Below are 26,607 nucleotides of genomic sequence, written 5' to 3'. Positions count from 1 at the left end.
TTGGTCCTGAGCATGTTCTGGAAACAAAGCATGTTTAGACAATGACAACGTCTCTTTTTCCAAACTTAAAAAGTGTATGTTCCAAACTGAAGTGCTTTTTCTTTTAACTTTATGTTAAAACAAGAGCCAAGCCTCATGGCCTATGTTTTTCAGAATGTTCAAACATTTAAAATAAGAAATTGAATCCAGTTGGAAAAAAATTCCTTTGGAGAGAGTAATCTAGTTGATTCTGCAGCAAGGCTCAGTTTAGCTATAAATTTGAAAGCTTATACTGGAGTAAGTGAAATAGTCTAAGTAGTATACTTGAATTACCTCTGTAGGACATCTGGGCAAAACTGTGATATGTTGGAACCCTTGGCAGGATATTTCAGAGCGGGATTTGTGTAGTCTCTGTGGCTTCTGCTTCTTTCTCCCCTTGCTTCCAAACATCTGTCTCACCTACTTGTCCCTTTCCAGAACTAGGTTACTCCATCTTTTTTACATCTAAACCATCAGTGATGTCCAGGTCTCTTCTCATAGTAATATGAGCCTGTCTGCAGATTAACTTTGGGGGATATATATTTTGTAGTTTTGTAGCATGTAATGTTATTAAACATATGTTTTTAAATTGATGATGCCTTAGAGAGGATTTTAAATTTAAAGCCAAATCCCATCTCTATAGCATTTCATAAGTTGCTCATATTGGTGTGACAGGTATTACTAAAAAATTTTGATGAAGTTTTCCATCCAAACCAGAGGACTCTTAAATGAAAATAACAGCAAAATCACAACTTTTTTTGTGTGTTTGGGGGCAGGGCACAGGGTCTCGCTCTGTCACTGAGGCTACGTCACCCAGTGCAGTGGCGTGATCTCGGCTCACTGAAGCACTGACCTCCCAGGCTCAAGCAATCCTCCCACGAGAGCCTCCCAAGTAGCTGGGACTACAGGCACGTGCCACCATGCCCAGCTAATTTTTGTATTTTTGGGAGTTTCACCATGTGGCCCAGGCTGGTCTCGAACTGGGTTCAAGCAATCTGCCTGCCTCAGCCTACCAAAGTGCTGGGATTATAGGCATGAGCCACTGTGCCTTGCTAAGATCATAATTTCTATTGGTGCTACTTGAGGCAGATATTTTACTGTTCTGACCTTATTTGGAAACAGTTAAACAACTCACTTGAATTGTAGGCCCATTATGTGACAAGCTGGGTGAAAGAGAATATGCAAGTGTCTGATTTTGTTACTCTATTTGTTATGAATTGAATGTTTGTCCTCCAAAAATTATTATGTTGAAACCCTAACTCCCACTGTGACAGTAATAGAAAGTGGGGCCTTTGGGAGTCAACAGATTTAGAAGAGGTCATAAGGGTAGAGCTCCCATGATGGGATTATGACCATATGAGAAGAGAAAGACTAGAGCTCTCTCTCTCTCTGCCATGTGAGAAGATAGCAAGAATGGAGGCATCTGCAAATAAGGAGGGACTTCCCAAGACACCAATTGCAGGTACCTCTATCTTTATCTCAATCTTGAACTTCCCAGCCTCTAGAACTGTGAGAAATAAATGTTTGATGTTTAAGCCACAGTCTGTGGTAGTTTATTATAGTTGCCCAAAGTGACTAAGGTACTGTTCTTCCCTGAGATAGTGTTTGAATAACCAGTACTTACTTTGGCTCTGTGTTCAGATTACTGACTCAGCGATGGAGATGTTATCGGCAAAATGCCATTACCTGCACATTTTGGATATCTCTGGTTGTGTCTTGCTTACTGACCAAATCCTTGAGGACCTTCAGATAGGCTGCAAACAACTCCGGATCCTTAAGATGCAATACTGCACAAATATTTCCAAGTAAGTATGTACCTGACTATGACAAACTTTTGAGAACTACTTTCTGAGAAAACATAGTATATGGCTATAAGGTTCATAATACATAGCAGCTTTCAGTGTTAGGAAGTTTCATTTCATTTTATTTTTTGCCTAATTGAAGCTAACATGGTGAGTTGTTCTAAAATGGCCTTTGTGGTTTCCTATCCCTTTTCCAGTAGGCCTTTTACTTTAAGCATCTTCCCTTCCTTGACTAAGCAGGTGTCCAAAGCTTTAACTCTAGCTCTTCCTCTGCTCATTTCTCAAAATACAGTCCATTCAGTTAATCTCCCCTAGAGGATTAAGAGAATCATCTGATTAAAACAGCTCACAAGTTTTTGCCTCTTGACTGAGGGCAAAAATGTGCAAGTATTTTAACTGACCTGATAAAGTAACATATGAAATGCTTAAAATGAGAATCCTTGACCATTCCCTGACATAGAAGGTAAGGTTCTATTAGGCAGATGTGAAAAGTTAATACTATGAATTAATATTATCAAAGTATAAAGTGTACAATGTGGCTCAAGCATGTAGATTTCACAGAGGAACTTTCTTAATTAAGTAGTTATGGCATGAGCTGAACCATGAGCCCTGGTTTCTTGAGGCCTGAGGAAGAACATGGTTTCTTATCCAAGGAAGTGTGTGTTAAAATGAAATGGAAAAAAGAAAGAAAAATTACTTGTAAAATAGACATTCCCACTGGGCCAGGCCTGCAGGGGTAGGGCAGCCAGCTGGAGTTGGATCAGAGAGAAGGGGGTAGGTCCTTGAAAATTTTTGAGGAGGGTTGGAGACTCAACCCTTCCTGATAGGTCTGGAGATAACTCTGATATGAATACTGCTAACCTCATTTAAAGGACATACAATGAAATAGGGTCCTAGGAGTCTCTGCCAAACTTGTTAGATTATTAACAGACAACTTTCAGCAAGATGACAGTGAATGAATAACGTGTTACTCAAAGGAGTTTAGCTTCTAATTTTTTGATTATATTTTGCCAATCACTATTTATAAGAGGTAATATTATTGAATTTCTAATAAGTAAGATTCTAGAATGAATGGAGACTTTCTGGCAAGGGGCTCTTTGAACCTAATCATGGTGTGATGCTATGGTTTGAATGTGGTCCCCCAAGTTCATGTGTTGAAAATTAATCCTCAATGCAACATTATTGAGAGGTGTGACCTTTTCAGAGGTGATTAGGTGATGAGGGCTTTGCCCTCATGAACAGACTAATGCCGTTATCATGGAAGTGAGTTAGTTATCATGGGAGTGGGTTCCTGATAAAAGGATGAGCTAGGGCTCCTTCTTTCCTGCCATGGGATGATATTGGACTTCCTAGCCTCTATAACTATGAGCAATAAATTTCTTTTCTTTATAAATTACCCAGTCTGTAGTAGTTTGTTATGGCAACACAAAATGGACCTAGACATATGGGACACTGAAGTATGATTAATATAGTGAGTGGTCAGGAAGACCCAGGATATCCAGTAACATCCGAATCCTGCCTTAACTGCTCGGTCTTCTTGCTAGGTCCCTAGATTTAAAAAATATACGTGCAAAAAAAATAAAACAAGGCATAGTAAGACTTGACTACTAGCTGAGCTTTGTCCCAAAACCCCAATGTAGAACTCTAATTAACCAGCTATAGCTGTGAAAAATTCCATTGTCTAAGCCATGACAGCCGAAGGCCTATTTTGTCTTCTGCAATCAAACTTGGCTGTCCCTATGCACAAGAAGCAGGCAGAGACTTGGCCCTAATGCTTAGAAAGGGGCTGGTTTGGTGTGTGCACTTCGTTGTCTAAAGAGGCCACACCACTACCTTTTAGTCTCCCTGAAAGCTCCACCCTTGCTTAGCTCTAGCAGGAAAGAGGCCTAGAATCTCTCGATTCCATCTTTGTCTAGCAATGGAGAAAGACAGTCCTCACTGTAGAGTGGCTTGGAGAGTCCCAGTGTTTGGACTAGTAAAGCTCCAGAAACATCTGTCTTTATGTTCAACATCTAGGATAGGGTGCTACTTGTCAGTTAGGGGGCTCCTGAAATACCCTGGCCTCAAATTTTTTTATTAGAGAAGTGGTAAGGGGGCCTAGTTGCATGCAGCTTTCTGCGATCAGCTCCGGGTGCTCTATGGAGCAGCTTCGTTTTGCATTTAGATCCTTCAGTGCAGTTGGAAATGCACAGTGTAGGTAGACCCTTCAAAACTCAAGCCCTTGATGATCTCTAATCCCTTACCTATGCTCACTCTCTAATCAGGGCCAGTGTGGCTCCCTCAACTGCAGAGGCTTTGATTTGTCTGGGTGAAACAGAACCTTTGGCAGGTGGGATAAGAGAGATTTTTCTGGCTTGGGAAGAAGCTCAATGTCTTTGAATCACAAAGCAATGCTCTCCACATGCTTGATTCCATTTTGAACATGAAAACAATGTATGATGCAGCCCTTAAGATCCAATTACAGCCGTCAGAAGAGGCTGTTTTATACATAAATTCACTCATACTCAATGGAATCTGAAACTACTGCGCCAGCTTTGCAAATCAAAGATGTCTGCTCAGCTTACCCTTTCTGAACCAGAGGAGTAGCAAACTTTTGGTCAATGAGCAAATTGGCTGTAGCCCTTTTGCAGAAGAGTTTCCTGCAGAAGATATGGCTGGCATTCTACCAACCCCAGAGTCTGAAGGGTTTCCAGGAAGTGACCCCAGAAGCACCGTGTGGATGCAAGATAAAGGCTCCTTTATTTCAAGGAGGAATAAGTAACAACTATGATCAGAAAACATGACAAGCTATTTGTATTTGAAGCAGCTGTGACAGCCAGCCATTCAACTTATGGCCCTCTGTGGGGAAAGGCAACAAGGTAGGAGGAGTGAGAGAGAGGAAGAAAGACCCTCACAATGGCCCCCACAACCCAGGAGGGCCTGAACCACAGAGAACCTGAAGAATCACTAATTGTATAGTTAGCGAAAAGGCTAATCCAAGAACAGAAAACCAAATAACGCATGTTCTCACTTATAAGTGGGAGCTAAATGATGAGAACACATGGACAGATGGATGGGAACAACACACACTGGGGCCTGTCAGAGGGTGGAGGGTGGGAGGAGGGAGAGAATCAGGAAGAATAACTAATAGATACTGGGCTTAATACCTGGGTGATGGAATGATCTGTGCAGCAAAACACCATGGCACACGTTTACCTATGTCACAAACCTGTATATCTTGTACATGTACTCCTGAACCTAAAATAAAAGTTGGAAATAATTTTTTTTAAAAAATAAAGGGAACTTTCTGATATATTTCTATCTGGAGCCCAAAACCTTCAATTCTAGAGAACTAGTAGAGAAAGTCTTAGTGGCCTTCAGAGCCCCAAATCACAGTATGAAATTCCTGGAAGGCCTTCTTTAGCAGTTGCTAGAAGCTTAAACTCGGACAGTCCCTACTGCTCAGGCATTCTAGGAGATCTGTGTTGATAAAAAATAAAACGCTTATCAGAGTTCTCCTCTCTAGCTCATGGAAAGGTTCAAGCCTTTCTGATGTGGAGCTGTTGACTTTTATTATCAGTATGAACAAATAATGTTATTTAACAATTATTATTTGCCACGTACTGTGCTAAATCCTATTTTACAGATATTGCCTCACAAATACACTTTATCATCAAAATGGATAAGGAAACTGGTTTAAACAGGTTAAATAATGTGCCCACAGCCACACAAATAAGGAGAGCCATACTTTGTACCTAGGTCTTAATCATACTGTGCTGCTCTTCGCCTTTATATTACATTCTCAAGCTTTTAAAAAGCTCTGACATTCAAGGGATGTGGTCAGGAAGGGTAGACACGTGCTCTGTTTTGCCTAATTTATGTCTGATGCACAATAAGAGAGGCTGTGGATTATGAGCAATCCTTGGTGGTGGCTCCAACATTCCCTTTTTTTGCCTACTCAAGAGATTAGAAGGAAATGTGAGCTAAGGCACACAGTGTTACTACAGGGCTAACCCTGAATCCCTTTTAATTTATAAGAAACAAAAATCACTAACAAACTTCAGTACAGTGTTATTATTAACCATCTAATGTGAAATGTTACAACTTTGACATATCATGTTTGAAAATCACTGTTCTATACTGATCCAAAGAAACCTCTCTCACCAGGATAAATGAGTAATGATGACTAACCATTGCAGCAGATTGGTTCAATTCCCAAATCATTTCATACAGGGTCTCACAGTCACTTAGGCCAAAGCAGAATGGAATGCAGTCAAAGAATTCCATATGTGCTCTATGGAATTTAGAACACACAGTGGTTCCTAAGAATACATGTTCTTTTCAATATTTCCTAGCTCCAATGTGCTGATCATACTACAGCATCAAGCTATTAAGAGAGAAAGGGGAGGGGCAGGAGAGAGAGAGAGGTTTCTCCCAGAAATATAGTTTCTACATTTTTAACTTTCCTGATACGATTCAAAATACATGTGTAAGAGCTTCTGCACAGCAAAAGAAACTATCAACAGAGTAAAGATAATGGGAGAAAAATATTAGCAAATTATGCATCCGACAAAGGTCTAATATCCAGAATCTAGAACTTAAACAAATCAACAAGCAAAAACCAAATAAGCCCATTAAAAAGTGGGCAAAAACATGAACGGACACCTCTCAAAAGAAGACATACAAGTGGCCAACAAAAATATGAAAAAATACTCAACATCACTAATCATCAGAGAAATGCAAAATTACCATCACAATGAAGTATCATCTCGCACCAATCAGAATGGCTATTATTAAAAAGTCAAAAAATAACAGATGCTGGTGAGGATGTGGAAAAAAGGGAATGCTTTTACACTGTGGTGGGAATGTAAATTAGGTCAGCCAAAATAGAAAGCAGTATAAAAACTTCTCAAAGAACTAAAATAGAATTACCATTTCATCTAGTAATCCCACTACTGGGTATCTACCCAAAGGAAAAGAAATAATTCTATCAAAAAGACACCTGCAGTTGTATGTTTATTGCAACATCATTCACAATAGCAAAGTCATGGGATCAACCTAAGTGCCTGTCAGTGGTGGATTGGATAAAGAAAATGTGGTACATTCAGACCATGGGGTGGTACATTCAGACCATGGGATGCTACACAGTCATGAAAAATAATGAAATCATGTCCTTTGCAGCAACATGGATGCGGCTGGAGGCCATTATCCTAAGTGAATTAACAGAGAAACAGAAAACCAAATACTGCATGTTCTCACTTAAAAGTAGGAGCTAACCACTTGGACATAAAGATGGAAACAATAAACACTGGGAACTCCAAATGTGGGGAGGCAGGGAGGATGGCGAGGGTTAACAAAGTACCTACTGGGCATTATGTTCACTATTTGGCTGATGGGTTCAATAGCAGCCCAAACCCCAGCATTACGTAATATACCCACATAACAAACCTGCACATGTACACCCTGAATCTAAATTTTTTTTTTTTAAAGGTGCATGTGTGCAAACACACAGCTACATAGGATGCTATGATAAAGAACTCAGAAAAACCTTCTGGCCGTCACTTGCCAATCTCTTCTCTTGGCAAGGTCCTGGGTCTTAGGATAGTCAGTCCGTGTGAGGATGCCAAAGGTGGTGAGGACAGCTAGTCATGGCTAAGGATTTTCTGAAGGGCAGGAAAGAAGTGGAATAGGGAATAGTCTATACTAGTATCCATAGCTCTCTAAAAATAATCCTAGATTTGCTCCAGGACAGATTCATATTTTCTGTTTTTCCCTAGGACCACCCTTGCTGTGAAAGCACTTCAGACTAAAACAGGCCCTAAAGACATACCAGGTGGAGGAAGCCTTAACCTCCCAGAACTTGAGTCTGGAAGGAGAGTGGGTCTGAGATCTGATCCTTTGCTCCCCTCCAGTCAGTAAGCATCACTTCCAATAGTCAGGGACCCACTGATGTTTGGTTTCACTAAAGCTGTCTGTGGGTGGAATGGAGAGGAGAGCTAGGGTAAGGGGGACAGGGATTAAGGAATGAGTACATTAAAGAAATGCATATACCAGTGGGCACTTCACCCATGGCTGGGGTTCAACATGCAGCTCATTTCGTTCTGTCCCATCACACTGCATTAAATGAGTAGTCTCCCTGTTCACTCACTATTTTCCTTATCTTATATTAAGGAGTCAGCATTCTCACTTTCCTTTTTCTTGTTATTTTCTCAAACCCCCACTACTTGCTAATTGTTTTATATCACAATTACCATCTAATTTACCCTGGCTCGTAGCTGACTGAGCAACTATAGGACTCAATATTTACACTTTCCCAGACTTATCATTAGTAGTACTTATCCTCTTACCAGTTATCTAGAGCCGTCAAAACTGTTGCTCTTCTGACATTAAGGTAAGATGTAACTTGGTGAATTAGGATTTGCAAATCTTTTACTCCCTAAAACAAGCATTTCCTTTTCCTATAGGTCAAGATCATTGTTGCCTCTAACTGTGCTACTCTTGTACTACAGTCAACATCAGTGGCATTGAATGATTATGAACAACTGTGAACTGCAGTGTGTGTCCAGAACTCTGGTGTTTGGGAGGCAGGGGGCAGGAGGGTGTTGGAAATAGGAACATAAGAATGCCCCTTCTAGACCAGCAAACCAGCAGAAGCCAAGAGGGTTAAAGGACTTCCCTTCTTGGTGTAAGCTGCTGAAATCTCTCGTTTGAGCTATTCATGATGAGTTTCAGGGAGATGCAAAGACATGTAATAAACTCTTAAGTAACTTACTACCTTCTTAAACAAAAGGAAAATAACAAAGTTTAAAATTATAAATAATTAATGCCCTGAAGCTATGTAATAGAAAGAAATTAATTCTATGATCAACTTCCTGTAGATGTTTAGAGGAGGAGAAGACTGGGTTTGAGCCATTTCCAGGGAAGCTGGATTGGTTTGGAGTTTTGAAAAATGGATAATGTTTAGACTGATAGAGATGGGTGAAGGGTAACAGTGGAGCCTTGCTGTTTGTTACATGAAACTGATGGTGCTAATGTTATATGCCTCAACATTTGGTATTATATTTCAGTAAGTCTTAAGGGGAAAAATGTTCAGAAAATGTGTTGAAAGATATGATAATCTCACCTTTATAGAATTGAAAAGGGAGAAATATCATTAGGAGAATAATGTGGGAAAAGCAAAAGATATAAACCCACTACTTTTGCATAGTAATGTTCTACTTTGAGGATATATAAAGATTATATAAGAGGTTTAAAATGCAGGCTAGCACCTTAAAAAAAGATAAAAAAATTTAACAGAATGCAAAACATTATCTTTGACAATAAACTTACCATTTTCAAAACTGAGAATAAATATTTCTCTGAAGAGAATAAACTTGTTTGCCAAGTTTTAGTCCATAGGGATTGGTGGCTCCAAACTAGGAATTAGTATATGATAATTGCTTTTACTCAATTTGTTCTTTAAGTTTGTAGAAGTTTTGTGTGAGAGCCAATAATAAGCTAAAAAGCAATGTGCTTAGAGGCAGAATTAGCAATGCTTTGGTTACCTCCCTGTTGAGTTTGGTTACAATTATTTTAATACATCTAAAGTTTGATTTAACTGAAACAGCATTTTAAACTGTTATCTCTATGTTGTTGGGTTTTTTTCTTCCTATTTCATTGCCTTACCTGAACTCATATGGCCATTCAGCACAAACTTAACTTGAAGTGTATGGTAATGCCAGCTCCATATCAATGACTCAGTTTCCAGACTTTTGCAATTAATAACTCGATGTAACATACAGCAAGAGTGGGGAAGGTAGTGCCTTCATGGGTAAACATCATAGTTACTCATTTCTAATCGTACAGAAGTGGTCAATTACTCATCTCCTTTTTAGTACTAATCTCGTGATTCAAACCAACTTTCTAGGAAAGGAAATTCTTCCTTCTGTCCTCAAAATGGCTTTGTTTTCAAGTTAGACATACTTTTTTTCTGATGCATTCTTTACTTTCTTGTTTCCTGCTAAGAAAGACTATAATAGTATTTTTTAATACTGTGTTATAGTGTTGTGACACCTTTGAGTCACAAACCTTCTCATAAAAATGTGTATTGTAGACAACACTGCATGAACTTTCAGGGAGTTCATGGACCTCCCTGAAGTTCATCCATGCAGTCAAAAGGGATCTGTGAACTCTGGGTTAAGAACTCCTGGCCTGGTGCATGGTCAGCCTTCACAGGTAGGCTGGTTAGGTTACTCCCTCATCAGAGAAACTAGAAATACCAAGGAAGGGGCTTACTTAAAGCAGTATAAATAGAGGCCTCAGTGTTCCTCTTCCATGGCCATGTGTAGTTTCCTTACCCATTCACTGTATCTGTTAATTTCTGAACTGGCTGAATCAGAGTTACTGAGGCTTTGGGACCCTGTTTATTTGTACACTTACCCATATCCTCACTCTCAGCAAGGCAAGAGAGGTCTCATGTGAATTCAGATTGTGACAGTGAATTCCCTAACTCCAAATTTGGTTGAGTTTGAAAATTTTGCACTAGGGATTACTTCTGCAACTAGCTAATGCTAAGCACTGTTATTACAGGAAGGCAGCTCAAAGAATGTCATCTAAAGTTCAGCAGCAGGAATACAACACTAATGACCCTCCACGTTGGTTTGGCTATGATAGGGAAGGAAACCCTGTTACAGAGCTTGACAACATAACATCATCTAAAGGAGCCTTAGAATTAACAGTGAAAAAGTCAACATACAGCAGTGAAGACCAAGCAGCGTGACCTTCAGCCTCAAGCAGGAAGAACAAAAAATCAAGAACTTGGCAAGTTTTCTCCATTTGTTGCAAGTATGTTTACTAGCTGAATCTCAATAACAATGTAAACAAGCAACAAACCATCTTCTGATTCTTATTCCAACTACAAATATTTCCAAACACATCAGTAGTTCTTCTGTCTAAATAATCATGATTTAAAAAAGAAGCCAGGCCAGGAGCGGTGGCTCACGCCTGTAATCCTAGCACTTTGGGAGGCCAAGGCGGGTGGACCATAAGTCAGGAGTTCAAGACCAGCCTGGCCAACATGGTGAAACCCCATCTCTACTAAAAATACAAAAATTAGCCGGGTGTGGTGGTGGGCGCCTGTAATCCCAGCTACTCAGGAGGCTGAGGCAGGGGACTTGCTTGAACCTGAGAGGCGGAGGTTGCAGTGAGCCTAGATCACGTCACTGCATTCCAGCCTCGGCGACGACAGAGCAAGACTCCGTCTCAAAAAAAAAAAAAAAAAAAGAAGCCAAATCAAGTACTGACTACACAAAATTTCTGCCTAAATTTAATCAAACCAATAGTTTTGATGAGATTATAAAATCTAGTTATATGAAACAACCCTGAGAGATGAGACTTTTTTGACAAGAAATTAAGAAATTTTTCTTTAGAAAGGAAAAAGAAAGCAGAGATGGCCATATGTCAAACTAAGAGTTTGAGCCAGGGGAATACTTTAAGGATCTGTGACGCTTTTTAAGGCTTTATAAAGAATACAGACATATATTAATATTTTCAAAGGAAATGTGGCTTTTCTGTGGTTTCCAGACATTTAACAACAAAAGAGAACTAAATGCCGCCAATTAACTCTGTACTTATCTCAACATTTGACTTAGTCAGGGGCAAATTAAATAGAAACAAGAACTATCTGAATAGAAAGAATGTCCCTGCAATGTCTCAGAAAGACATCTCTTTAATCGAATTTGCACAACAGAGGAATTCTTAAACTATGCTATGCCAAAAAAGATGCTCCCTCAATTTTATGCTAGGAAGTATGGGTTATTAATTGCATATCTACATATTAGTTTTTAATAAGCTTTAATCCATAGGTTTTAGTATATGTGCTGCCAAAGTGAGCACATCTGTGGGTTTTTACCATTATTTGATATTATGTAACACTGATGTTGACACAGTCCAAGAGAAAGCACAACTCTGTTCTGACTGCCGCAAACAAGCCTTGTCAGCAATATCAGATCAGCCTTTTAACCTTTCTATTTCCTCAATTACTTATCTCTCACGTGGAGTTAATTCTCTTTTTGTATCCCACAAGTTTCAAATAAGGATTAAAAACTTAAGATAAAGCATCGTTATTTTGAAAAGTTTAAAAAAGATTGTACAAAGTATTATTATAGGCTACCTTGTATTAGCTAAATGCTTTTAGTAATTCTCCCCCACTGAGGTTGACTTGCAAAGTTTTTGAAATAAGGTAATATTACTTAGCTGTGGAAAGGTTCCTAGGAGTGGGCACACAGGCAACAGAATCATTTGAGTGGGAAGTTTTAGAACCATAGCCAAGAGACATAAGATGACATAAGAGTATGATTTTAACCTAAATTTGGAAATTTCTGGCAGCTGCATTAAAGATGTTTTCAAAAATCTGATCCCTAAGTGCTTCATGCACACAACTGGTGGAACTTAGAAAAGAGGCAATTGCTTTCTAAAGGAATGACACCTGCACTGGTTAGACCCCGGTAAGAAACACACCCTGTTATGTTCTCCAGAAACCTAGCAGGTTGCTTTACATTCAAAGCTTGCTCCAAAGCTCTTTGAGTAACATCCTTTCTTAAACAAGAACAGAAGACACATTCATTCATTCTGGGGAGACAAATTTTACAGCTACATAAATGAAGAAAAGGAGTAGAAAAAGTGAGCTATGAAAGGAGACCAAGAATAGGGATACAGGTAGAGAAATCTTTTAAGTTTTCGATGCAAACTACTCAAAATATCAAAGATATTAGTTAGGTCTTTAGCCCTTACGCATTTCATATTCATAGGTCTGTGTCCAAGAGAGTAAAATATGGCAGCTTTTTCTTTTTGTCTGGGACTTAACAATGTGATCCAAATATGTACAATTCCATTAGTAGCTTTAAATATAGTTGACTGCTGTTATGCTTATGACTTTTCTGGCTATGGTTAGCTAATTTATTTTTAGTCATGAAAATGTTTATATAATTGCATGAGGGTGAAAAAAGATTATCAAAACTGCCTCACGGCCACACGGTTTCCTCTACTTAATAGTATAACACACCACAACCATACCAAATATACCAATGTGTGAGTATCTTTCAGACTTGTATACATTCTGATTTCATGAAGGGTGAACTAAAAGGAGACTCTGAGATATCCTACAAAGCTGACTTTTGTTTCATAAATAAGAAGTTAAAAACAGAACTCTAAAGAAATGGAATATTAATGAAAAGGAGGCTGGGCACAGTGGTTCATGCCTATAATCACAGCACTTTGGGAGGCCAAGGCAGAAGGACAACTGGAGGCCAGGAGTTCGAGACCTGATGAACATAGTAAAACCCATCTCTATAAAAAATTTAAAAATTAGAGCATGGTGGCACCTGCCTGTAATCCCAGCAACTCAGGAGGCTGAGGCAGGAGGATGCCTGAGGCCAGGAGTTTAAGGCTTCAGTGAGCTATGATCATGCCTCTGCACTCCAGCCTGGGCAACAGAGTGAGACCTCATCTGAAAAAAAGAAAAAGATCATCATAAATAATAATATTTGGAAAGGTTTATTAAAAATTAGTGTTTAAGAATGGACTTCTCCTGGCCTGGTGCAGTGGCTCACACCTGTAATCCCAGCACTTTGGGAGGCTGAGGCAGGCAGATCACATGAGGCCAGGAGTTCAAGACCAGCCTGGCCAACATGGTGAAACCCATCTCTAGTAAAAATACAAAAATTAGCTGGGCATGGTGGCGTGCACCTGTAATGCTAGCTACTGTGGTGGCTGAGGCATGGGAATCGCTTGAACCTCGGAGGCAGAGGTTGCAGTGAGCCAAGATTGTGCCACTGCACTCCAGCCTGAGTGGCAGAGCAAGACCCTGTCTCAAAAAACAAAAAACAAACAAACAAAAAAAGAATTGACTTATCTTAATCATAAAAAATATAATCCAAGCGATTTAGGCCATTCTTGTTTTGCTATAAAGGAATACCTGAGGCTGGGTGATTTCTAAAGAAAAGAGGTTTAATTGACTCACGAGGTTTAATTGGTTCTGCAGGCTGTGAAAGCATCTCACGGGCATCTGCTTGGCTTCTGGGGAGGCCTTAGGGAGCTTTTACTCATGGCAGAAGGCAAAGTGGGAGCAGGCACATCACATGGCAAGACCAGGAGCAAGAGAGAGACGGGGAAGATACCCACACTTTTAAACAGTCAGATCTTGCAAGAACTCACTATCACGAGGACAGAACCAAGAAGATGGTGGTAACAATTAATGAGAAATCTGCTCACATGATCCAATCAGGCCCCACCTCCAACACTGGGGATTACATTTCATCATGAGATTTGGGGGGACAGATATCCAAACTACATCACCAAGAGATAGGTCTGGTCTTATAGTATAGTTATAGTATTATATAACTTATTTGTTTATTTTAATTAATTTTTTTGAGACGGAGTCTCACTCTGTTGTCCAGGCTGGAGTAAAGTGGTGTGATCTCGGCTCACTGCAACCTCTGCCTACCAGGTTCAAGCGATTCTCCTGCCTCAGCCTCCCAAATAGCTGGGATTACAGGGATGAGCCACCATACCCAGCTAATTTTTTTTTTTTTTTTAATTTCTTGTAGAGATGGGGTTTTACCATGTTAGCCAGGCTGGTCTCGAACTCCTGACCTCAAGTGATCCATCCACCTTGGCCTCCAAACTGCTGGGATTACAGTCATGAGCCACTGTGCCTGGCCAGTATTATATAATTTAAATGTTCCGCTCTCCCGTCTCCCTCTCCCGTCTCCCTCTCCCTCTCCCGTCTCCCTCTCCCTCTCCCGTCTCCCGTCTCCCTCTCCCGTCTCCCTCTCCCATCTCCCGTCGCCCGTCTCCCGTCTCCCGTCTCCCTCTCCCATCTCCCTCTCCTTTCCACGGTCTCCCTCTCATGCCGGGCCAAAGCTGGACTGTACTGCTGCCATCTCGGCTCGCTGCAGCCTCCCTGCCTGATTCTCCTGCCCCAGCCTGCCGAGTGCCTGCGATTGCAGGCACACGCCGCCACGCCTGACTGGTTTTCGTGTTTTTTTGGTGGGGATGGGGTTTCACTGTGTTGGCCGGACTGGTCTCCAGCTTCTAGCCGCGAGTGATCTGCCAGCCTCGGCCTTCCGAGGTGCCGGGATTGCAGACGGAGTCTCGTTAACTCAGTGCTCAATAGTGCCCAGGCTGGAGTGCAGTGGCGTGATCTCGGCTCGCTACAGCCTCCACCTCCCAGCCGCCTGCCTTGGCCCCCCCAAAGTGCGGAGATTGCAGCCTCTGCCCGGCCGCCACCCCGTCTGGGAAGTGAGGAGCGTCTCTGCCTGGCCGCCCATCGTCTGGGATGTGAGGAGCCCCTCTGCCTGGCTGCCCAGTCTGGAAAGTGAGGAACGTCTCTGCCCAGCCGCCATCCCACCTGGGAAGTGAAGAGCGCCTCTTCCCGGCCGCCATCCCATCTAGGAAGTGAGGAGCGTCTCTGCCTGGCCACCCATCGTCTGAGATGTGGGGAGCGCCTCTGCCCCACCGCCCCGTCTGGGATGTGAGGAGCGCCTCGGCCAGGCTGCGACCCCATCTGGGAGGTGAGGAGCGTCTCTGCCCGGCCGCCCCGTCTGAGAAGTGAGGAGACCTTCCGCCTGGCAACTGCCCCATCTGAGAAGTGAGGAGCCCCACCGCCCGGCTGCCACCCCATCTGGGAAATGAGCATCTCAGCCTGGCAGCCACCCCGTCCGGGAGGGAGGTGGGGGGTCAGCCCCCCGCCGGGCCAGCCGCCCCGTCCGGGAGGGAGGTGGGGGGGTCAGCCCCCCGCCTGGCCAGCCGCCCCGTCCGGGAGGGAGGTGGGGTCAGCCCCCCGCCTGGCCAGCCGCCCCGTCCGGGAGGGAGGTGGGGGGGTCAGCCCCCCACCCGGCCAGCCACCCTGTCTGGGAGGTGAGGGGCGCCTCTGCCCGGCCGCCCCTACTGGGAAGTGAGGAGCCCCTCTGCCCGGCCAGCTGCCCTGTCCAGGAGGGAGGTGGGGGGCTCAGCCCCCCACCCGGCCAGCCACCCTGTCCGGGAGGTGAGGGGCGCCTCTGCCCGGCCGCCCCTACTGGGAAGTGAGGAGCCCCTCTGCCCGGCCAGCCGCCCCGTCCGGGAGGGAGGTGGGGGGGGTCAGCCCCCCGCCCGGCCAGCCGCCCCGTCCGGGAGGGAGGTTGGGGGGTCAGCCCCCCGCCCGGCCAGCCGCCCCATCTGGGAGGGAGGTGGGGGGGGTCAGCCCCCCACCCGGCCAGCCGCCCCGTCCAGGAGGTGAGGGGCGCCTCTGCCCGGCCGCCCCTACTGGGAAGTGAGGAGCCCCTCTGCCCGGCCAGCCGCCCCGTCCGGGAGGGAGGTGGGGGGGGTCAGCCCCCTGCCCGGCCAGCTGCCCCAGCCGGGAGGGAGGTGGGGGGCCCAGCCCCCCGCCCGGCCGCCCCGTCCGGGAGGGAGGTTGGGGGGTCAGCCCCCCACCCGGCCAGCCGCCCCGTCTGGGAGGTGAGGGGCGCCTCTGCCCGGCCGCCCCTACTGGGAAGTGAGGAGCTCCTCTGCCCAGCCAGCCGCCCTGTCCGGGAGGGAGGTGGGGGGGTCAGCCGCCCGCCCGGCCAGCCGCCCCATCTGGGAGGGAGGTGGGGGGGTCAGCCCACCGCCTGGCCAGCCGCCCCGTCTGGGAGGGAGGTGGGGGGCTCAGCCCCCCACCCGGCCAGCCACCCCGTCCGGGAGGTGAGGGGTGCCTCTGCCCGCCCACCCCTACTGGGAAGTGAGGAGCCCCTCTGCCCAGCCAGCCGCCCGGGCCGGGAGGGAGGTGGGGGGGGTCAGCCCCCCCGCCCGGCCAGCCGCCCCGTCCGGGAGGGAGGTGGGGTACTCAGCCCCCCACCCGGCCAGCCGCCCCATCCGGGAGGGAGGTGGGGGGGGGTCAGCCCCCCGCCCGGCCAGCCGCCCCGTCCGGGAGGGAGGTGGGGGGGTCAGCCCCCCGCCCAGCCAGCCGTCCTGTCCGGGAGGGAGGTGGGGGGGTCAGCCCCCTGCCCGGCCAGCCGCCTCGTCCGGGAGGTGAGGGGCGCCTCTGCCCGGCCACCACCCCGTCTGGGAGGTGTGCCCAACAGCTCATTGAGAACGGGCCATGATGACAGTGGCGGTTTTGTGGAATAGAAAGAAGGGGGAAAGGTGGCGAAAAGATCGAGAAATCGGATGGTTGCCGTGTCTGTGTGGAAAGGGGTAGACATGGGAGACTTTTCATTTTGTTCTGTACTAAGAAAAATTCTTCTGCCTTGGGATCATGTTGATCTGTGGCCTTGTCCCCAACCCTGTGCTCTCTGAAACATGTGCTGTGTCCACTCAGGGTTGAATGGATTAAGGGTGGTGCAAGATGTGCTTTGTTAAATAGATGCTTGAAGGCAGCATGCTCGTTAAGAGTCATCGCCAACTCCCTAATCTCAAGTACCCAGGGACACAAACACTGCGGAGGGCCGCAGGGTCCTCTGCCTAGGAAAACCAGAGACCTTTGTTCACTTGTTTATCTGCTGACCTTCCCTCCACTATTGTCCTGTGACCCTGCCAGTTCCCCCTCTGCGAGAAACACCCAGGAATGATCAATTAAAAAAATAAAAAAATAAAAAAAAAAATAAATAAATGTTCCAGGAATAGAGACGTTTGAAAGAAATGGAATTCATAAAATATCTTTATACAGTATACCTTTATAAAAATCTATCTTCATACATCAGGCTATAAAATAGCTGTTTCTTTTTTCCTAATTAGCTATATCTTAAGTTACACAAAATATATTAAGAATCAGTAGCAACTGCTTCACATATTTGTTTTTTATTTACAGCTTAAATTTACATTGATGCCATAAAAGGTACTAAGTAGAAAACCTGTCATGTGAGAGCTACATTATAAAGAATTCTAAGCTAATTGTCCCCACATGATGGATGCCTTTGTATAATCTCCTTTCCTTGAGTGGGAGTGAAAACTGAATGTGATGGGCCATCACTCCTATGAATGTTACATTATATGGTAAAACAAAGGTTATCCTGGGTGGGCCTGACCTAATCAAGTGAGCCCTTTAAAAGTATATATTCTTCCAGCTGGCTCTAGAAGAAGTCAGATATTCAAAGTATGAGAAGAACTCAGTGCATCACTGCTGGCTTGAAGATGGAGGGGCAACATGAGAAGGCATGTGGGTGGCCTCTAGACGCTTAGAGTGATTGCTGGCTGACAGCCAGCAAGAAAATGGAGACCTCAGTCATCCAGTCACAAGGAACTGGATTTTCCCAATAATCTGAATGAAGTTGGAAGTAGATTTCTTCCCAGAGACTCCAGATGAGAACTCAGCCTAGCCAAAATCTTGATTCTAGCCTTGTGATTCCCTGAGCGGAGAACCTAGACATAGCTGTAAATGAGTATTATTTTATGCTGCTAAATTTGTGGTAATTTGTTACAGAGCAGTAGAAAATGAATACAATAGCAAAGCACAGATTTTGAAAAAGCCTCCCAAAACAGTTCACCAGTATTCATTCTCAATTTGTTGTTTTCAACTTTTATATGAATGGTGGGATTTACATTTTTGTAGTCACAGATCTGCGAATCATTGTTAAAAATCATAAATCCAACTCAAATCAGTTTTAGTCCTGCAGTTTCAGGGACTGAAACCAACTTTGCCTTCTAAAACTTACAGTGCCTTTTGGGGCATCAGCCTTAATCCATTTTTCACGTTTGCTTGCTTGATTCATGAGTCCTAAAACACAAAATTGCATAAAATTATATCAAGAGCATTAATTGACCACATAGATCCTAGCAACACATCTTTAAAACTGAAAAACACCTTAGAACATCAAGAATCTTGGTAAAGATAGTCTGAACTGGGCAAGAGTTGCAAAGAGGTTATCTGGGCTTGCTCCCCTCCATTCATTTTCTCAGAACAACCCTGAGAGGGAGGCTACTCTTGTTTTGTTTTGTTTTGTTTTGTTTTGTTTGAGACAGAGTGTCACTCTGTTGCTCAGGCTGGAGTACAGTGGCACGATCTCGGCTCACTGCAGCCTCTGCCTCCTGGGTTCAAGTGGTTCTCTGGCCTCAGACTCCCGAGTAGCTGGGACTACAGGCACGCGCCACCATGCCCGGCTAATTTTTTTGTATTTTTGGTAGAGATGGGGTTTCACCATGTTGGCCAGGCTGGTTTTGAACGCCACGCCTCAGGTGATCCACCCACCTTGGCCTCCCAAAGTGCTGGGATTACAGGCATGAGCCACCACACCCAGCCTACTCTGTATTTTTTTTTTTTTTTTTTTTAAGTAGAGACGGGGTTTCACCATGTTGGTCAGGCAGGTCTCGAACTCCTCACCTCATGATCCACCCGCCTCGGCCTCCCAAAGTACTGGGATTACAGGCATGAGCCACCAAGCCTGACCTCTGTTTTTTATTTGTACAGGATGAGTATCCCTTATCTAAAATGCTTGGGACCAGCATTGTTTCAAATTTCAGATTTTTTTTTTTTGAATATTGGAGAAGACATACTAGTTGAGCATCCCTAATCTGAAGATCCGACATCCAAATTACTCCAATGAGCATTTCCTTGTTTCATATTTTGGAGCATTTCAGATTTTGGATTTGGAATGCTCAACATATATTATTTTTAAATGCAGTCTTTAAAAAGAGCTTTACTGGAGTATAACTGACAAGATAAACTATATGTACTTAAAGTATACAATGTAGTAAGTTTTGACATAGGTAAAAATCTGTGAACCATATCCTTAATCAAGATAGTGAACATATTCATCACTCCCCAAAATTTCTCTCTAGTCAAGTACAGTCTTTCCCTCATGCCCCTCCCTTCCTGTCACCCTCTGACCCCCACCCCCTTCAATCACTGATCAGCTTTGTGGCACTATGGATTAGTTGCTCTTTCTAAAATCTTATATAAATGGCATAAATGGGAGTATACAGTTATGCACTCTTTTTAAAAAAATCCGTCTTCTTTCATTCAGCGTAATTATTTTGAGGTTCATCCACAGTGGACCATGTATAGGTAGTTTCCTCAATGCCTGCTCATTAGTACTTTGCTGACTGTTCATGGCACCCTCCGCAATCCCCTCTGTGCAGCTTGCTCCCCTCCGGAACTCTTTCTTACGAACCCTGGGCAGCCCTGTCTCCCCAGAAGCTCAGCTCAGAAGCTCAGTCTCCTCCACTCAGGGAGTCTGCTGGGCTCTGCCTGTGCAACCTCTCCCTGCCCTGCAGCCTGGAAACTCTTTCAAGGTCATAGGCTGTGGCAATCACAAAGCTCCCCTCGTTTGTTTCTCAGATCTATTCTTCTAGTTCTATGTTTTCTTTACAAATCAAGGTTATAAAGGTGTTATATCTCCTCTGGAGTTCCACTGCACTTCTGGATTTAAGAAACCAGTCAAATTGAGACAGAACAGGGACCGCTTGTAGGGGCCTGTGGACTCTTCTCAAGCACAAAAATTTAAAACAAAAAAACAAAAACAAACAAAAAAACTTGGGTTCATTAAGAAATTCCAGGCACCTACCTAAGTAGCCTTAAAAAGCAAATGAGCAGGCAGGCGAGGTGGCTCAGTCCTGTAATCACAGCACTTTGGGAGACCAAGACGGGCAGGTCACCTGAGGTCAGGAGTTTGGGACCAGACTGGCCAACATGTTGAAACCCCGTCTCTACTAAAAATACAAAAATTAGCCAAGTGTGGTGCCAGGCGCCTGTAATCCCAGCTATTTGGGAGGCTGAGGTAGGAGAATTGCTTGAACCCGGGAGGCAGAGGCTGCAGTAAGCCGAGATCATGCCATTGCACTCCAGCCTAGGCAACAAGGATGAAACTACGTCTCAGGGAAGAAAAAAAAAAAAAGCAAATGAGCAACTTAATAAACAACAACAAACAACAACAACAACAACAAAATAACAGCTTTAAACAATAGCCAAAAAGGTTAAAATAGATGTTTTGTTTTCTATAAGAACCAAAGACAAAATCTGAACATATGTCTCTGAGTTGTTTCTCAAAAACCTGGACCCCCACACCAAACAGATCTGCTGGCACATGGACTTCAGATAAGGGGAAGCTCAGGACTAAACTCACCATTGTACATTTCTCAGGGGCCTGGAGGAGGTCACACCCATGAGCCAGAACTAACATTTTCTGCGGATCCCAGATTTTTAGATAAAGCTTCACTTTCTTAACCAATCAGAAATCAAAAAATCTTTAAATCCACCTATAACCTGCAGCCCCCCTGCTTCTAGATGTCTTTGACTTTTTAGGTCAGACCAATATGCAGCCCCCATGTATCAATTTATGACTTTGCCTATAACCTCTGCCTCCCCACCTTTATTTTATTTTAATTTATTTATTTTTAAAAATTTTCCATAGGTTATGGAGGTAAAGGTGGTGTTTGGTTGCATGAGTAAGTTCTTTAGTTGTGATTTGTGAGATTTTGGTGCACCCATCACTTGAGCAGTATACACTGCATCCTATTTGTAGTCTTTTATCCCTCACCCCCCTCCCAACCTTTCCCCCAAGTCCCCAAAGTCCATTGTATCACTCTTATGCCTTTGCGTCCTCATAGCTTAGCTCCCACATATCAGTGAGAGCCTATGATGTTTAGTTTTCCATTCCTGAGTTACTTCACTTAGAATAATCGTCTCCAGTCTCATTCAGGTCACTGTGAATGCTGTTAATTCATTCCTTTTTATGGCCAAGCAGTATTCTGTCGTATATATATATTCCACAGTTTCTTTATCCACTTGTTGATTGATGGGTATTTGGGTTGGTTCCTTGATTTTGCAATTGCAAATTGTGCTGCTATAAGCATGCCTGTCCAAGTATCTTTTTCGTACAATGACTTCTTTTCCTCTGGATAGATACCCAGTAGTGGGACTGCTGGATCAGATGGTAGTTCTACTTTTAGTTCTTTAAGGAATCTCTACACTGTTTTCCATAGTGGTTGTACTAGTTTACATACTCACCAGCAGTGTAGAAGTCTAACCTGATCACCACATCCACACCAACGTCTACTGTTTTTTGATTTTTTGATTATGCCCATTCTTGCAGGAGTAAGGTGGTATCATATTGTGGTTTTGATTTGCATTTCCCTGATCATTAGTGATGTTGAGCACTTTTTCATGTGTTCATTGGCCATTTGTATATCTTCTTATGAGAATTGTCTTTTCATGTCCTTAGGCCACTTTTTGATGGGATTGTTGTTTTCTTACTGATTTGTTTGAGTTCATTGTAGATTCTGGATATTAGTCCTTTGTCAGATGTATAGATTGTGAAGATTTTCTCCCACTCTGTGGGTTGTCTGTTTACTCTGCTGACTGATCCTTTTGCTGTGCAAAAGCTCTTCAGTTTAATTAAGTCCCAGCTATTTATCTTTGTTTTTATTGCATTTGCTTTTGGGTTCTTGGTCATGAAATCCTTGCCTAAGCCAATGTCTAGAAGGGTTTTTCTAATGTTATCTTCTAGAATTTTTACAGTTTCAGGTCTTAGATTTAAGTCTTTAATCCATCTTGAGTTGATTTTTGTATAAGTTGAGAGATGAGGATCCAGTTTCATTCTCCTACATGTGGCTAGCCAATTATCCCAGCACTATTTGTTGAAAAGGGTGTCCTTTCCCCACTTTATGTTTTTGTTTGCTTTCTCAAAGATCAGTTGGCTGTAAGTGCTTGGGTTTATTTCTGGGTTCTCTATTCTGTTCCATTGGTCTATGAGCCTATTATTATACCAGTACCATGCTGTTTTGGTGACGATGGCCTTAAAGTATAGTTTGAAGTCAGGTAATATGATGCCTCCAGATTTGTTCTTTTTGCTTAGTCTTGCTTTGGCTATGGGACTCTTTTTTGGTTTCATATGAATTTTAGAATTGTTTTCTCTAACTCTGTGAAGAATGATGGTGGTTTTTTGATGGGGATTGTGTTGAATTTGTAGATTGCTTTTGGCAGTATGGTCATTTTCACAATATTGATTCTACCCATCTATGAGCATGGGATGTGTTTCCATTTGTTTGTGTCATCTATGATTTCTTTCAGCAGTGTTTTGTAGTTTTCCTTGTAGAGGTCTTTCACCTCCTTGGCTAGGTATATTCCTAAGTACTTCATTTTTTTTTTGCAGCTATTGTAAAAGGGGTTGAGTTGTTGATTTGATTCTCTGCTTGGTTGCTGTTGGTGTTTAGAAGAGCTACTGATTTGTGTACATTAATTTTGTATCTGGAAACTTTGCTGAATCCTTTTATCAGTTCTAGGAGCTTTCTAGAGGAGTCTTTAGGGTTTTTGAGGTAAACAATCATATCATCAGCAAACAGTGACAGTATGACTTCCTCTTTACCAATTTGGATACCCTTTATTTCCTTCTCTTGTCTGACTGCTCTGGCTAGGACTTTCAGTACTGTGTTGAAGAGGAGTGGTGAGAGAGGGCATCCTTGTCTTGTTTCATTTCTCAGAGGGAATGCTTTCAACTTTTCCCCATTCAGTATTATGTTAGCTGTGGTTTTGCCATAGATGGCTTTTATTACATTGAGGTATGTCCCTTGTATGCCGATTTTGCTGAGAGTTTTAATCATAAAGAGATGCTGGATTTTGTCTAATGCTTTTTCTGCATCTATTGAGATGATCATGTGATTTTTGTTTTTAATTCTGTTTATGTGGTGTATCACATTTATTGACTTGCATATGTTAAACCATCCCTCCATCCCTGGTATGAAACCCACTTGATCATGGTGGATTGTCTTTTTGATATGTTGTTGGATTCGGTTAGCTAGTATTTTGTTAAGAATTTTAGCATCTGTGTTCATCAGGGATATCAGCCTGTAGTTTTCTTTTCTGGTTGTATCCTTTCCTGGTTTTGGTATTAGGGTGATGCTGGCTTCATAGAATGAATTAGGGAGGGTTCCTTCTTTCTCTGTCTTGTGGAGTAGTGTCAATAGGATTGGTACCAATTCTTCTTTGAATGTCTGGTAGAATTCTGCTATGAATCAGTCTGGTCCTGGACTTTTTTGGTTGGTAATTTTTAATTACCACTTCAATATCCTGCTTGTTATTGATCTGTTCAGGGTATCTAATTCTTCCTGATTTAAGCTAGGAAGTTTGTATCTTTCCAGGAATTTATCCATCTCTTCTAGGTTTTCTCGTTTATATGCATAAAGGTGTTCATAGTAGCCTTGAATGATCTTTTGTATTTCTGCTCCCATTTTGTTTCTTATTGAGGTTATTTGAATTTTCTCTCTTTTTTTCTTGGTTAATCTTACTAATGGTCTATCAATTTTATTTATCTTTTCAAGGAACCAGCATTTTGTTTTTATCTTCTGTATTTTTTTGTTTGTTTCAATTTCATTTAGTTCTTCTCTGATCTTGGTTATTTCCTTTCTTCTACTGGGTTTGGGTTTGGTTTGTTCTTGTTTCTCTAGTTCCTTGACGTGTGACCTTAGAATTTCAGTTTGTGCTCTTTCAGTCTTTTTGATGTACGCATTTAGGGCTGTGAACTTTCCTCTTAGGAGGAAAGGTGGCCTTTGCTGTATCCCAGAAGTTTTGATAGGCTATGTCACTATTGTCCTTCAGTTTAAAGAATTTTTAAATTTCCATCTTGATTTTGTTTTTGACCCAGTGATCATTCAGGTGCAGATTATTTAATTTCCATGTATTTGCATGGTTTTGAAGGTTCCTTTTGGAGTTGATTTCCAGTTTTATTCCACTGTGGTCTGAGAGAGTGCTTGATATAATTTCAACTTTCTTAAATTTATTGAGGCTCATTTTGTGGCCTATCATATGGTCTATCTTGGAGAAAGTTCCATGTGCTGTTGAATAGAATGTGTATCCTGCAGTTGTTGGATGGAATGTTCTGTATATATCTGTTAAGTCCATTTGTTCCAAGGTATAGTTTAAATCCATTTTTTCTTCATTGACTTTCAGTCTTGATGACCTGTCCAGTGCTGTCAGTGGAGTAATGAAGTCCTTCACTATTATTGTGTTGCTGTCTGTCTCATTTCTTGGGTCTATTAGTAACTGTTTTATAAATTTGGGAGCTCCAGTGGTAGGTGCATAAATGTTTAGGATTGTGATATTTTCCTGTTGGACAAGGTCTTTTAGCATTATATAATGTCCTTCTTTGTCTTTTTTTTTTTTTTTTGAGACGTAGTCTCCCTCTGTGGCCCAGGCTGGAGTGCAATGGCGTGATCTCAGCTCACTGCAACCTCTGCCTCCCGGATTCAAGCAATTCTGCCTCAGCCTCCCGAGTAGCTGGGATTACAGGTGCCCACCACCACGCCTGGCTAATTTTTATATTTTTAGTAGAGACAGGGTTTCACCATATTGGCCAGGGTGGTCTTGAACTCTTGACCTCAGGCAGTCTACCCACCTCGGCCTCCCAAAGTGCTGGGATTATAGGCATGAGCCACTGCACCTGGCCCCTTCTATGTCTTTTTAAACTGCTGTTGCTTTCAAGTTAGTTTTTCTGATATAATAGCTACTCCTGCTCACCTTTGGTGTCCACTTGCATGAAATGCCTTTTTCCACCCCTTTACCTTGAGTTTATGTGAGTCCTTATGTGTTAGGTGAGTCTCTTCAAGCAGCAGATAGTTGGTTGGTGAATTCTTATCCATTCTGCAGTTCTTATCTTTTAAGTGGAGCATTTAGGCCATTTACATTCGATGTTAGTATTGAGATATGAGGTAGCATTCCATTTGTCATTTTATTTGTTGCCTGTGTACTTTTGTTTTTTTTTTTTAATTGTATTTTTGTTTTATAGGTCCTGTGAGATTTATGTCTTAAAGAGGTTCTGTTTTGATGTGTTTCCAGGATTTGTTTTAAGATTTAGAGCTCCTTTTAGCAGTTCTTGTAGTGGTGGCTTGGTAGTGGTGAATTCTGTCAGCATTTGTTTGTCTGAAAAAGGCTGTATCTTTCATACACAATGCCTAGTTTCGCTGGATACAAAATTCTTGGCTGATAATTGTTTCGTTTGAGAAGGCTGAAGATGGGCCCCAATCCCTTCTAGCTTCTAGGGTTTCTGCTGAAAATCTGCTGTTAATCTGATAGGTTTTCCTTTATCGGTTACCTGGTGCTTTTGTCTCACAGTTTAGATTCTTTCTTTTGTCTCAACTTTGGATAACCTGATGTCAATGTGCCTACGAGAAGATCTTTTTGCGATGAATTTCCCAGGTGTTCTTTGTGCTTCTTGTATTTGGATGTCTAGGTCTCTAGCAAGGCCAGGGAAGTTTTCCTCAGTTATTCCCCCAAATATGTTTTCCAAGCTTTTAGATTTCTCTTCTTCCTCAGGAACACCAATTATTCTTAGATTTGGTCATTTAACATAATCCCAGATGTCTTGGAGGCTTTGTTCATATTTTCTTCTTTTTTCTTTGTTGGATTGGGTTAATTCAAAGACCTTGTCTTCGAGCTCTTAATTTCTCTCTTCTATTTATTCAATTCTATTGCTGAGACTTTCCAGAGCATTTTGCATTTCTATAAGTGTGTCTGTTTCCTGAAGTTTTTATTGTTTTTATTTATGCTATCTATTTCATTGAATATTTCTCCCTTCACTTATTGTACCATTTTTTGGATTTCATTGTATTGGGCTTCGTCTTTCTCTGGTCCCTCCCTGGTTAGCTTAATAACTAGTCTCCTGAATTCTTTTTCAGGTAAATCAGGGATTTCTTCTTGGTTTGGATCCATTGCTGGTGAGCTAGTGTGATTTTCGCGGGGTTGTTAAAGAGCCTTGTTTTGTCAGAAAACCAACACAGTTTTCTGGTTCCTTCTCATTTGGGTAGGCTCTGTCAGAGGGAAGGGCTAGGGCTGAAGGCTGTTGAGATTTTGTCCCATGGGGTGTTCTCTTGATGTAATACCATCCCC

General features: G+C 42.7%; 2 protein-coding genes across 31 annotated transcripts in view; one reads left to right on the top strand and one right to left on the bottom strand.

Annotated features, from left to right (window-relative positions):
• FBXL13 (F-box and leucine rich repeat protein 13) overlaps positions 1-15,785 on the top strand; it is a 268,541-nt gene extending 252,756 nt beyond the window's left edge. For 22 of the 26 annotated variants that reach the window (XM_063814977.1, XM_063814983.1, XM_063814985.1 and 19 more), the window contains 2 exons: positions 1,660-1,823; positions 10,368-10,670. In XM_063814977.1, coding sequence (XP_063671047.1) covers positions 1,660-1,823; positions 10,368-10,557 — 354 coding nt within the window. In that variant the 3' untranslated portion in view covers positions 10,558-10,670. Of the gene's footprint in view, positions 1-1,659; positions 1,824-8,263; positions 8,564-10,367; positions 10,671-14,383 lie in introns of those variants that run through there. The other 4 variants (XR_010158650.1, XR_010158651.1, XM_063814976.1 and 1 more) reach the window with 4 other exon arrangements.
• The window catches only part of FAM185A (family with sequence similarity 185 member A), a 103,055-nt gene that overhangs the window by 25,253 nt on the left and 51,195 nt on the right, over positions 1-26,607 (bottom strand). For 3 of the 5 annotated variants that reach the window (XM_024358015.3, XM_063814998.1, XM_063814997.1), the window contains one exon: positions 18,446-18,507. In XM_024358015.3, coding sequence (XP_024213783.2) covers positions 18,446-18,507 — 62 coding nt within the window. Of the gene's footprint in view, positions 1-17,433; positions 18,508-26,607 lie in introns of those variants that run through there. The other 2 variants (XM_024358018.3, XM_024358016.3) reach the window with 1 other exon arrangement.

Source organism: Pan troglodytes, chromosome 6, assembly GCF_028858775.2.
Source record: "Pan troglodytes isolate AG18354 chromosome 6, NHGRI_mPanTro3-v2.0_pri, whole genome shotgun sequence".
Classification (NCBI taxonomy): Eukaryota; Metazoa; Chordata; class Mammalia; order Primates; family Hominidae; genus Pan; species Pan troglodytes.
Note: the sequence above shows the minus strand (reverse complement) of the source record. Positions and strands in the feature narration are given on the sequence as shown.